This window comes from Apis florea, unplaced genomic scaffold (genome assembly GCF_048593485.1).
Source record: "Apis florea isolate Af1SG1 unplaced genomic scaffold, ASM4859348v1 contig_3803_pilon, whole genome shotgun sequence".
Lineage (NCBI taxonomy): Eukaryota > Metazoa > Arthropoda > Insecta > Hymenoptera > Apidae > Apis > Apis florea.
The window spans coordinates 1,413,149-1,426,936 of record NW_028256864.1 but is presented as its reverse complement, the minus strand read 5'-3'; the positions used below and the strand labels follow the sequence as shown (position 1 = coordinate 1,426,936).

Genomic DNA, 13,788 nt, shown 5'->3' with positions numbered 1-13,788 from the left:
ATTATTATCGATTCGCGATATCTTGTCGTACAAGATACATTTTGTAAACGTTGCTTTAAAACCGTAATTAACAAGCCATAGATACTCTGTTCCGAATGGGGCTCTGTTATAAAAAAGACATAAAAGAGAAACGAGCAACCATCGAAACTGTCTCTAAAACCTCTCTACAAAAACGTGTACCTAAACAAGTACGAAAAAGGACTTGGAGCACAAGAGCTTCTGTACGCGATCAATTAAAATCATATGAATAAACATTTAAATGGAAAACATAAAACGATCGAAGACTTTAAAAGTTCAAAAGAGATCAAAATCCATTTTTGCCGATCTTTGAATTATTAATCGTTACGCAAATCGTGTAAATTAGTTGATAAAAAAGTAAAGTCCTTCGTGCAACAAAAGATCGCATTTAATTGAAAATATTAATTTTTAATAAAAAAGTAATCATTTTTTTTCAATATTTATTTGTAAATCGAGATCCGAAGAATTTGGCAAAAATTAAAACAAATTCTTATCAACTCGACAACTACTAATTATACATTTTTTTCAATTTCTTTTAAATCAAAGCAATGATTTCACAAATCCCATTCCCAACCGCTTGTACCAACAAAACTCCATAAAAACTCCCCTTTCGAGCGAGTTATCCCTCGAAATTATCCGTCGGTGCAGAGACAAATTAAAATCTCCAATCAGAGATTCCGACCACCCCGTAGAAACTCCGTGGTTGCCCCGCTCGACAAGGCGCTCACAGACGTGGCGGGAGTACGCTGGTAAAAATCAGGCGCGCACACACCCACCTCTTGTCCCTGTGTATGTGTGTGCGTGTGGACCACGGAGGAGAATCCAACACTTGACTCCCTCTGTCAGAACAAGTCACATTGCCCGTTTGCCCTCCGGCCTGACCGTTCACCCGTGACCATCATCCCCCGAAAACACGGGTCTCCAAGGTGGTTCTCGCGTGTGTCAAACGTCATTTCGAATTTTTATAGTGCCGTCTGGCAATCCTTGCTCACTGTATATATATATATATTTCTTTTGCCGTTTCCTTTACGACAGGAAAGTTGGTTCGAGTTATCATCATCAAGGATTACCGGTTGGTTGTTTTAAGTGGACGGTTTACGATTAGTGGCTGATAGAAGCTGGAGAAACTGTAGGGTGATGGTTGTTCGGCACGAGTGTCGTAAAATGTTCTCACTAATTTGATGGATATTGCGATTCCTTTATAGAAAGGTCGTAAAATGTTTTTGGAGAACAACATCGGGGTTATTGGGTAAACGCAAATATGAATGTTGGATCGTGAGTGTGTTCGAAAAGTGTAGTTGTTGGCAAAGTGTGGTAGCGATTAAATTTTCTTTTTTTTTTTTTTTTTTTTTTTTCCATTCTTCGCCCGATCGTAATAAATTGTTTTTTAAAAAGTGAAGCTTGTTTTGCTCGGGTGTAATTTGTATCTGGTGTTGGACATATATTTCGCGAGAATGCGTTAGAATGTTGTCTTCCTCGGTCTCTGGAACCCCTTTCAGTGTCCGCGATATTCTTAGCGAGGATCAGCAGCTAGGAATCATGGATTGCTATCCTTCCGTGCATCACCAACACCAGCACCTCCAACAGCAACACGTGCCGCAAGAGTATTACGGTTACAATACAATCGTGCCGGAGAACAATTGGGACGTGGAAAAGTTCAAGGAGCAAGGCCCGATGCCGACATACGCCCATTATCCGGACTTGAGCCACGTTCACCAGTTGAATTCGATCGCTCCTCCGTATCAAGATACACCGGTTACGGAAGATGGTGCGTACAATTCGTGGACTTTTTTTCACTTTTATTTCATGGATGTTGTCATTCGACGATATGTTTATTAGGTAACGTGGTTACGTCAAGCAAAACGGAATTACGGAAGAGTCAGTCTGGCAAGAGAACAAAACGGAAGCCTAGGGTGCTCTTTTCTCAAGTGAGTTTTCTCGTGTTGAAGTGAAAAAATAAAATGTCGATTTTTAATCTGATAATTGATTTATTCGGTACAACTTGTATAATTTATTCGTATCAGTTGGTATGTAGGTAATTTTCTATAATACGTAAAAGCTTGTTACATAGAATAATCTAAATAAAACGTTACAAATTATATTCTCAAAAAAAAAATATATATATATATTTTTCTACCGACGAAGATATTAAATTCTCTTTAATTAAGAAGGATCTGATCATTTGGTATGCATTTTTTAAATACCTTGAATTTGGCGAACTGGCGATTATAAAGAAATTTGGAACTATTGATTTATACAAAAAAACTCCAATTCATTAGATTTTTATAATTTTTATATCATAAATATTTGAGTTTTAAATCATTCAGAATGGTTATTTTTTTCCTCTTCTTTTCCAAAAAATATTTATTTTACGAAAAAGTAAAATTTTTATTTTTGTAATTTTTCAAAATTCAATCGGATAACAATTATTTTTTTTCTTTACTAAAAATTTAATTTTTATACAAATTATTTTTCACTTTAGTTTCAATTTTTTATTTACAATTAAATTATTACTAAAAACTTTCGTAATTCAATTCTTAATAAACTTTTCAAAATATATATTAATAGTATTACGATCTAAAAAATTTCAAACGCACTTTTAAATTTACTTTTGAACATACAAGATATTTCCATTTTTATATAATAATAATAATCAAATCTTTTTATTTTCAAAAATATAAATTCTCAAGAAGCCTTTCCCCTGAAATTTACATTTTGAATCAATACCAAACCAGCACTATTATTTATACACTAGCTAAAACACTAAAATCTTTCTCGAAAATTAATTAATCTCAAAAATCATTCTCTTCATCCCTCCTCTCTTTCTACATATTTTTCTAAATCCAATCTAAAAAAAAAAAAAATCCTCATACAGAATCAGGTATACGAGTTGGAGCAGCGATTCAAGCAGCAACGATACTTAAGCGCCCCTGAAAGAGAGCTACTCGCCCAGACCCTGAAACTGACCAGCACCCAGGTGAAGATATGGTTCCAGAACCGGCGTTACAAGAACAAACGCGCGAGGCTAGAGGGCGTGGAGAGCCTCCAGGCGCAAAACATGAAGAGCCAATCTCTGAAGAAGATCCACGTGCCGGTATTGATCAAGGATGGCAAGCCGAACCTTCAAGAGTCCTACAACCCCCCTTACTGGTCCAACATCAGGCCGGACCTCGGCGTCTCGATGCAACCGGATTACAGGATGAACGAAATCCGCTTGAGCCCGGAATTCAGGACGGCTAACGGCGACATGAGGATGGACACGAGCATCAGCCCTCACTTCAAGACGGAGATGAGCTCGGATCTGGGCGGGAAATCGAGTTTGAACCAAGGGGAGGTTCAGGCCCAAGCCAGGCAGCACGCCCTCGCCGATTTCAGGAACAATTTGGATCCTCGAGCGAGTATGCACGATTGCCACAGGCAGATCAAGGGAAACGTGAGCGGCGACGAAGCCAACGTTGCCCCGTTTCCGGAAGTGAAGAACATCGGCGCGGACGGTAAGGTTATGGTGACGAGCGACGGAAGGCCGGTGATGGACGTGACCAGCAGCGATTACGGCTTCTCCAATTATTTGGGCCCGGCTAATTATCAGATGCAGTACGTTAATTACATGGAACAGGTGCCTATGGACCAAAATCTGCAACGATTGTGGTAGAGGATAGAACCGTTTTTCGTGTATCGAACTGTGTTCTTTTGGAAAAGAAGCGTTTCGATCGTTGGATCTCTGATCTTAAGGGTTATATAATAAATAAAATAATAGGTCGAATTTTTGGAAGAACACGGATTCAAAAGCTGTATATTGAAGATATTCTATGGAATTGGGAGGAGTTGAGTCAAAGGGGAGATATTTCGCGAATTGTTGTTGCTTCAGGTCTGAATGAATCCAAGATCAGAGAAAGATCAGTGTTTCCTAATTCGTGGATCTTTACTAATAATATATTAATTACAATTAACAATTATAAATTCATAATTAATAACAACAATAATTATTCCTCAAAACCACTTTGCTCAGAGGATCGTAAATTTTAAATTTTACAAATTTTCGTTATCTATTCACTTCGATAAATTATGTGTTACAATCTATCTATACGAAGATATTATGGATTCATTGTAAATTAATATTCAATACTTTTTTAATATTTCGCTTATAAATTTTCATATTAAAGATATCTCAAAAAAAAAAAAAAAACATTGGGAAACACTGTTTAAAATCATAAAAAAATCAAAATGTTATTCGCGTGTTATTTTTGTAACAAATACTTTCATTCGACTAACGAGCGAAAAACTATATACATAGTGGCTACAAAAAATATTCGCACATCGTCGTATTTATTATTATAACATTCATTACGTTAATTAATTAGATGCATTAAGTAATTAATAGATATTATAATTCATATCATTTACTAGTATGTATTTTCATGTGGTTAATAAAATTTGACATGATTATGAGAAAATATAAAATGTAGAATATGATGATAAAAAATAACTTGAAAATTAAGGATATGTGTCGATACTTTTTATAGCCACTATATATATATATATATACACACACGTATAAATTAACTTACACACTCGAGCCTCGAATATCTCCATAATGACGAAGGATGGAGAACCGTACGACAACGTTACCTAACAGGTAGCCAAAAAGTTGATTAGTGCATCTTTTAATCACCGCGATAGCTTTAAGTTTAGAGATAGATAGCAAAGCCTATAGGCAGCTGTGTTTCATTTTTTTCTTATTATTTTTTTTTTTTTCCTTCGTTCTCTTTTAGTTAGGTAAGATATCCTCTCTCAAATAGTAACGCGCCGCTCAAGAGGCCTGAACGGAAATTGCTTCAAGTGGCTTTTGCGGAAACATCAGTTACTACGTATTCCGCAGACCTCGTGATTCTATTTTTTTTTTTTTTTTTTTTTCTTTTCCTTTCGATAATTCGATCTGTTTCGTTCGGGCAAACTGACTTTATAAGAATCGTGAGCCATTGTAATCGGTGATCTTGCAAATAGAAAATCACGTCGATGTGTGCAATTGTTTTTTTTTTTTTTTTTTTTTTTTTTGGTTCAAAAAGTTAAGTAACAATTGTACTTTTGTATCGATGTTTATATCTGGTTACGAGAACAAGGAAAGTGACAATAAATAAAACGAAAGGAATGAATTAAATTATGAATTTGTTTCATTTTTCTTTAATCCATCGTTGTAGAAATAATGTAGTTCAAATAATTATCTTTAATTATCTGTTCAACAGGAAAATACGATTTTATATAATTTCGTAATATTTCAGGGAGTTAGAAATATTCTTTACTCTTCGTTTTTAATAATAATTGAGTCTGGTTTTAACGAGAATTAAATTGTATGATAATCTTAGAAGAAGAATCTTAAAAGAATAAGAAGAAATTTTTCATCACGTGGCAACTTTTTTGAAGACGCAACTTCTTGAATTCACCGAATTCACAGTAAGGTATACCCAGAAATGCATTATACATTTAATTTTAAATCTCAACAATTTTATTTGCAGCTGTCTATATAACAGCGTTGCGTAAATTTTATAAATGACTTTTTATCATATGCTATATTTGTATTCTATTGTCTATAAAAAAGATAAAAGAGCTTTTTTGTTTACTTAATATTTTGTTTTTCTGCCTGGAACTATCGAAATGGTTTTTATTTTTTCGCAACCACTTTTAACAAAATTAACATTTTGATTTTTATTTTTACATATATTCCTAGAAAAACACATAAATTTTAACGTGTCGTGCATCAATCATCCTCTTCATATGTAAATTACGAAATTAATCATTTGACCTTATCTTTATTTTCATGAAACTCGATCAATTGCAATCCAACCGTACGTATACGTGTCATGAGTTTAAAATTAATAATATCATCGCATCGAAGTAAAATCATTCCCATTTTTTCGCGAAAGATCGATTTTTATCATTCCGTTTCACGAGATTTCGCCGCGAGAAACATCGTCCAGGTCGATAAAACAAAAATATGGCGAAATGGCATTTATAAATAGGTGAGTTCTGACAGCTTGAGCGAAGCCATGGGTGCCTTTTAGGTTATCGCGCGAGCATGACGGGTCATCTGGCAGTCAAGTGCCTTCACATAGACGATTCAACGTCGGCGTAATCGTTGTTCATGGTGCTACCGCCGCCATAAAGGGCCATGGGAACAAGCTGATAAAAATGTCGCTGCCGATATATATCCAGCCCGGATCGCGTGGCGTTTTTCTCATACGCGACTTCCTCTCACCTTCCAACCAGACCACCCTTTCATTCAAACGTTCGATTCGCCCCGCCCTCTGCCGCACCTGCAAAGCACCTGACCGCACTTGTTTCTCGAGATATACGTTTCCGTGGACGTGATCCAGAACACAAACTACGCGCTCATTTCAGTGGAAGAATTTGAAGGATAAGAGTTCTGCGTTAACTGGACGGGTTTTCGAGTTTCTGGATGATTGTAAACATAAATCGAATATTGATATCAAGCAATCTATTAAACGATATTGGAAAAAGAACGGAGAAGTGTTTAGATTGTAATGTAACAGGCTGTTATTGAATATTTGTCGTAATAATTTGGCGAACTTTTAATTGGAATAACTTAAGAATCGATAGGGTAAAAGTGTATTAGAGCAGAAGATAAGTAATTATAAATAATTGTTTTTATTATTTCTATTAAATATAAAGTTATATCCAAATTATGTTTTATTATCGTTCAATTTTGATTTTTTCTATCTCTGTTTGAAAGATATAACTTGTTCCAGTTCTGGAGAAATTATTTATATTATATTCTAGTAGTAATAGTAATGTTATATATACATACATATGTGTATTATGTAGTTTAACTATATTTTTGATTATGATTGATACGAATGATGATGAATGATTATATTTCGAAAAATAAAAAAGATTCAAAGAAATGTTTTAGAGATATTTATCTTTATTTAATCTATAAGCATTTTGGATCATTTATATCTGAAAAAATTTTTCTCTTTTTTGATAAATTTTTTAAATATTTGATTAAATAAAATATTCTATAATGAAATAGAATTTAGAAAATGTCTTACAATTGTTTTTTAAGTGAGAAATATAAAAGTATAGAAGAGTAAAAAAAAAATACTTGTAAAAGTAAACGAAATAAGTTATTTATGGGAAATTTTGCCGGCGGAGGGTTGAAAGTGATTTAATGTGAAGTTAATTTTTATATATATCTCATAGATTTCTAGTTTCGAAGATTAAAATATTTGTGGAAAAAATAATCATCATGCGAGGAATTTTTTATAATATAAATTAATCTTAAGTGTGAATTATTTTTTGCAAAATTCGAAGAAATTTAGAAAATTCATATTTTTAAAATTAATTTTTGAAATTGATATGCTTTTGTAATATTTAATTATTGAACATACGTGTTTCATATTTCTAATTCCAAAGATTGGAATATTTAGGTAATAATATATATAATATATTACCTAATATATAGTATAGATATATGCATACGAATGATTATATTTCAAAATGAGAAAAATTCAAGAGAATGTTAGTTAAAAGACAGAAATATATATTTATTTCTAAAACTAATTTGTAAACTTAATATATTTTTATGTATGGATTTCGACAATGTAAATTCAGATGCATATATTTTTTTTTTTTTTGATAAATTGATATTTATAAACCAATAAATTAAATTTTACAAAACATATAATGCAGTAATATATATATATATATAAAATATTAAAGATAAATTAAATATATGTATTTAAAAAAGAAAAGAATTAAAAATAAGTATTTTGTACGTATTATTAGATAACACATATATATAAATAAAATAGAATTCGATAATAGACAATAAATATATAGATCTTTAAGAATGAAAAATCATATCATTGATTTTTATTATGCGAAAAATTGATATATCTAAATCCCACATTGTTTAAAGGTTCTATATATATATATATATATATTATTATTATTATATTTATTATACTTTTATAATTATAATTAATTAAAATTTGAAAATGTCAATAAATTTTAGTTAAAATTAATTATTCAAACTAATATAATTGGAAAATTTATTTTAAAATAAAAAAAGAAAAGAATGGAATTTTTAATCTATATTAATATGAATATATTTTAATTAATCTATTTTAATCGATAATAAAAAAGAGAACAAAGTAATCAAAATATTTTTTGCATTCGTAATATAAAACGATGCATTATTGCGGACCAAATGCAATTCCTTCCGCAGTTTCAGCCGGAATTCTGAAAGCCCCCATTAGGATATCATGTGTATTCGCATCATATCCAATCAATCACCGTACATTAAATATCGAAATTCGATCCTATTTGCCTGCGAACGAATGAGAAGCATCAAAGATAGGTGAATATTCCGCGCAAGGGAACACGAAATATTGATGCTGTCCAAATAAAGATGAGAGTGCATATGCATAGAATGTACCGTAAATCATTTGGATTTATTTACAGACACATCATGTTTATTCAAAACTCATTAATCACGTCGCATTATCGCATTTCTATTTGTTCGCAATTAATATTAAAATGAATATTGTTTAGAAGATTAAAAAATATTTTTTATTAGAATAAGGATAGAAAAATATCGTGATAAAATTCTATTTTATTAAATAAATGAAATTTAAATATTACTCTGATATCATGTACGTATATTACAGTACGATATTATGAATATGTATGACATAATGCAACGTCATAGACAAGTAATTATAATATATATTGAATATTAGAAATAATTTATTCGTTTAAATTTACTAAGCAATTTATATTTTATAAATTTTATAACATTTATATAATTTTTTACACAAATATTTTGTAAACAATCTTTTATATCGATAAACGATAAGTCAATGTTATGTAGTAATGAAATCTATAACCTATCAAAGATATAGTAGAAACGCGCGAAGATATTCATTTTACCGACAGTGGGAAATATATTCTGTCATTTCGTTTGCTTTTCAACGCACTCTATGTCGCCAATTCGAAAAGAATAATTTCTAATTTCTACTAATACAGACGAAAAATTTTCGCCGTGACAATAAATTCATTATATTTATTCCTCAAATTTCTACTTTTCATGAAAACAATTGTTGCTTTCCCTTATTATTATTTTTAATTTAAACGAACCAATCCGATTAAATCGATTAATAACAGTTGACGTTTATTTATTAATCATCAATCCTATAACAAAGTAAACATTTGCGTCATCAAAAATAGTTTCTCTGTCATTCGCCTTTGAAAACCCTCATTAATGCTAGAATCGGTCGTTACAAACGGCCGAAAATAGTATCGATAAACTAGCCAATCCACAAACTACCGGAACCATTAAAAGAACAGGAATTCCTGCTGTCATCCATGGTACAGCAATCAACTCGCCTAACAAGCGATATAACGTTCCATGGACTTTGGTTCAGCTACCCAAATATTAGTACATCCTCTATAAAAAGAGAATCAAAGTAGACTTCTCAAAGGAAACGAACCAATCGATCTTTCAATTAGCAAAACTTCCCGCTGTTGCTAATAATAATAATAAAACAGAGGAAGAAAGGAACAAAAAAAAAAAAAAAAAAAAAAAAAGAAATTAATCTCTTTCAAAATCGTTCTTCCATCCCAAAGGAAGAGGGATCCCCTTTTTCATTAAACAAAAAGCGAACGAAGTTTCCAAAAAGCGAAGAATAAGAAAGGAAAGGAAAGAATACGAGGGAAGAAAAAGAAAACTTTACGAAAATCTCGAGGGAGGGGAGGGAGAGAAAAGATTCATTGAGCAATTCCTCGCTCCCAAGGGGCGGGACGGAAGGGGTGGCGGGAAAACGCAGGACCCAAAGGTAAACGCAGAGAGGATGAAAGGAGAGGAAGAAGTAAATGAGCGAGAGCGGTGGCGGCAGCGTATACTAAGCACTAATATTACATCTCTGGACTGACAGACGTGCGGACTTTAAAACCCAAGACTAACAAACAGTTAGCAGTCATCCGGTCTTCTTGTTTTTATATTCTTATGCCCGCCCATAGAGCACACGCACTGCTTTCTCCCTCTCTCTCTCTCTCCCTCCCTCCAATTCCTCTTCTTCTCCCTTTCAGTCCCCGATCTTCGTTACTTTTCGTGTCGTCGGAACGCCAGTTAACGTCGTCGTCCACGAATTTCCTGTCTGATCTTCGAGGAACCGAGCTTCTATATTCTGCCCTTCGCGTTTTCGCGTTCCTCCACCCTTCTGCGAACGTTCGAACGAGCCGGCCAACCTTAAAACCACGGCAAACACACGATCTCGTTCGAATATCCTCGAATCGAGAGACGACTCGATCACCGAGGCGCTATTTATAAAACGAGAGCGGCAAACGAGGATTTCGAAGCGGTTACATACCCGATCTGCCCGATCGGGGAGCAGTGCAGTTTCTTGAAAGATCGTCGAGGGTTGCAGGAGGAAGAAATATCCTCGAGTGGAGCTCGTAAGATAGCTCGTAAGTCGCGGGTCGGAGGGCGTTTAAGGGGAGGGGGGGGGGGGTTGGAGGTTGGTGGTGGATGGCTGGATTCGAGGGTAACTGAAATAAGGTATAATTTTCCGCGCCAATTAAGGTCTTTAAGAATTGCGACCAATTGAGCGGGAGGGTCAGGGCTTAGCTCTAGGGGAGAGAGATGTACCGAGGTTCCCCTATAATTTATTATTGATTAGATCGAATCGAGAAAAAGAGAGCCGCGGCTGAACGGAGAACCGCAATCCGTCTTCGAGGATCTTCGACTCCGAGACACGGCCACGTTCTTCTTCGTCTCTTTATGAGGATGGAATGGCTAATAGGGAAATAGCGGAGGCCGTTTTTCCGGTTCGATTACCCGTCACCTGCTAATTGCCGATCCCTGCGCGCCGATCGATTCCGACGAGAGGGTGCCACTTTTAACGGTGGGCACAGTCTTTTTTTTCCTTCTTCTAACTTTTTGTAACGAACAATCTTTTATATATGCTTGGAAGAAACGATTCTATATAGAATAGAAATTAATTTTTCTTATTCTTAGAAGATAATTTAGGTAGGTTTTTATTTTCTAATTTTTCGTTTTCAGTTAGAAGAATAGGAGGGTTCTTAAGGAGATGGAGAAGCCAAAAAAAGAAGAAAAAAAATATATAACGGTTTAAAAAATGATAAATCAATTTATATTAAAAAATTTGGACTACTTACAACTAAGAATCGACAATTTTCAATATTTTTCGTGTTTTTGGTAAACTTTAATGGCTATTTAACGGTATTTAATTAATAATTATACTACTTTTAGATGATTTGCCAAATATTATAGAATTTTTTTTCAGTTCAATCAATTAATGACTATCTAATATTTTAGTAAACTTCTGAATTGGATTCATATTGGAATAATTGCCATGTATAAATTATTATTATATAAAAGATCTATACTAATAATTAACAAAATTTGTGATTAAAATTATATTGAAAAATATTGAAAGTCGTGAGAGGGATAATTGAATATGAATTGATTTATTGGATCCAAAATTTGAATTCGTAAAATTCGTATTCGTTCAAATCACGGGAAGCAAGAATGTTATCGCTCTAAAAGAACGATTATCACGATTTCCCCATCGAAACGTTAAAACGAGGAATTCCAAGGAATATCAACGAAAGAAACGTGGAATTATTTCCTCGTCGATATCTGGAACGCGCGAGGCCATCATCGGATCAAGTGAGGCGTGATCCACGCTCCTGTGGTTCACACTTAATTAAACCGCCATAGGAACTCGGCTCACAGCACGTGGCGGACAATGCTGCAAGTCTTTAGCGTCGATTGTTATGTAAAGCACACCCTATATATGCACCGCTCGGCTCCTCTCGTCTCGATACGAAGTACGTACGAACTGTAACCGTCTCTATCTACATCCACGGTCGGAGGAACTTTTTGAAAGCGTCAGCCACGAATTGCCTTGCATTTCTCACCTGTGAAAATGGCGATTTTCAGACTCGAACAGATAATAGCCCTGAAGTAGTTTGGGCTGTGAAAAGGAACAACAAGACATAATATCGTAGAATTGTTATTTTTATTAATACCGAACTTGTACGATGTTGAACTTTTGTGACACATATTGAAACGAATTATTATTCAAATTTTAATCTCAATTTGAAATTTTTGTAGATGCTATGTGAATTGTTTTTTTTAATCTTTTGAACGAAAATAACGTTGTCCATGATTTGAGATAATTGTAAGAACGTTTAAGGATTTCATGAATAAAGCTGTTAGAAAATATACAAAATAGATCTTTCTAGTATCTATGTATCTATTTTACAATTAGATATTTTTTATGAAAAATTTATGTTAGAAGCGTAATAACAATTGAAATTGCTTTAGTTGATCGATTATATGTCTTTTGAATGTTGACTCTTAAAATTACTTTTGATTTTTGAAAAAGAAAAAAGCCACACAGATTTAAATTAGGAGAAAACGTAAGAATTGTAATACTAGAGAAATATGTTTGACCAAATTAATTAGTGATATCGCTGTTTCCGTAATACATAAAACTCTTTGCCAAATCATTTGTTGATCCGAGACAATACGTATATAATATTAAATTTACTTACTCCTCTTTTTATTAAATAATTTGAAAAATCTTTAAATAAATTCGAAATAACGACAGATTTCGAACGAGCATGCTCCAATCAGACGATTTTTCAATAAAAAAAAAACCATCTTCAATCTTCAAAACAAACCTTCGATCATTCACTGTTTCGAAGATTAATTTAAATTTCCCAATATATAATTACAATATACTTAAAAAAAAAAAGAAAAAGAAAAGCATATGAGATCTTTCCCTTCGATTAAACCACCTCCAGAATAATTCTCCAGACACACGCGAAATCAATGTTTAAATTCGACAGGGATCGAGGAATATTTCCCAGGATCCTCCAGAATACTCGAGGAAAGTAGCGTTACTTTCGCGAAACGAGGACGCGGATACCTGAAAAGGGTCTCACTCGGTCGCGACCCTTCGCCATCCCCGTCGTCAATGGAAAAAAAAACTCGGCCGAGTATCCCACTCCAAGTGCCGATCGCTCGTCACCTCGAGGCTGAGAGCTTCTAGGAAGCGTGGATTGGCTCCTGGGGAAGCGCGACGACGCGGTAACAGGCGTGGATTGGTCGTAGGGCGAGGCTTGCGTCGTGACGGAAGCGTCGTCGGGCGTCCCGCGTCCAACCTGGATCTCGTCTAAAGCTCCACCTACGCGCCGACCCGCGAAACTCGAATTTCCTCGCGTGGAATTATAAGGGGTTGGAAGGGGTGAGAGTAAATAAGCAAACGAACGAAAAGCTGTTCGAATTTTTTTTTTCTTTTTTGATTTGACTCTAAGTGGACTCGATGAGAAGAAGATATTTAATTTCGTTATAACTTTCAAATTCAAAGATGTTCAATCGATAAGATTCAAAAGAATTTCTTAATGTTACAATTTTAATAGACATGCATTATCACGTTTGATCTCTGATGATGCGAGCAAGGTTAGAATCTTTGATCTAATCTCGGTTCAAAAATTCTTAAATAAAGGACTTTTCATCTCCATTTCTTCACGAGTGATAGAATATTGAAAGAAATTATTAATCGAAGAGCTAGAACAGCGTGGCGAGGGAGGAGAGGGAACGAATTCTGCGATCGACGAGAGTGGGGGGAGGGGTGGTCGGCATAGAAGGGGAAGATGGCGCGCGCGGGTGGAAAGGGAAGAAGGAAGCGAAGTGGCCGCGGACTAATTCGAAAAATAAGT

The 13,788-nt window shown here is 34.2% G+C and overlaps 1 protein-coding gene across 1 annotated transcript; it reads left to right on the top strand.

Annotated features, from left to right (window-relative positions):
* The first annotated feature begins 1,482 nt into the window (after positions 1 to 1,482).
* LOC100868936 (homeobox protein Nkx-2.5) lies at positions 1,483 to 3,705 on the top strand. The gene is made up of 3 exons (XM_003697922.4): positions 1,483 to 1,786; positions 1,858 to 1,946; positions 2,894 to 3,705. The coding sequence occupies exons 1-3, from the start codon at positions 1,483 to 1,485 to the stop codon at positions 3,668 to 3,670; spliced, it is 1,170 nt and encodes a 389-aa protein (XP_003697970.1). The 3' UTR covers positions 3,671 to 3,705.
* The last annotated feature ends 10,083 nt before the right edge of the window (positions 3,706 to 13,788 follow it).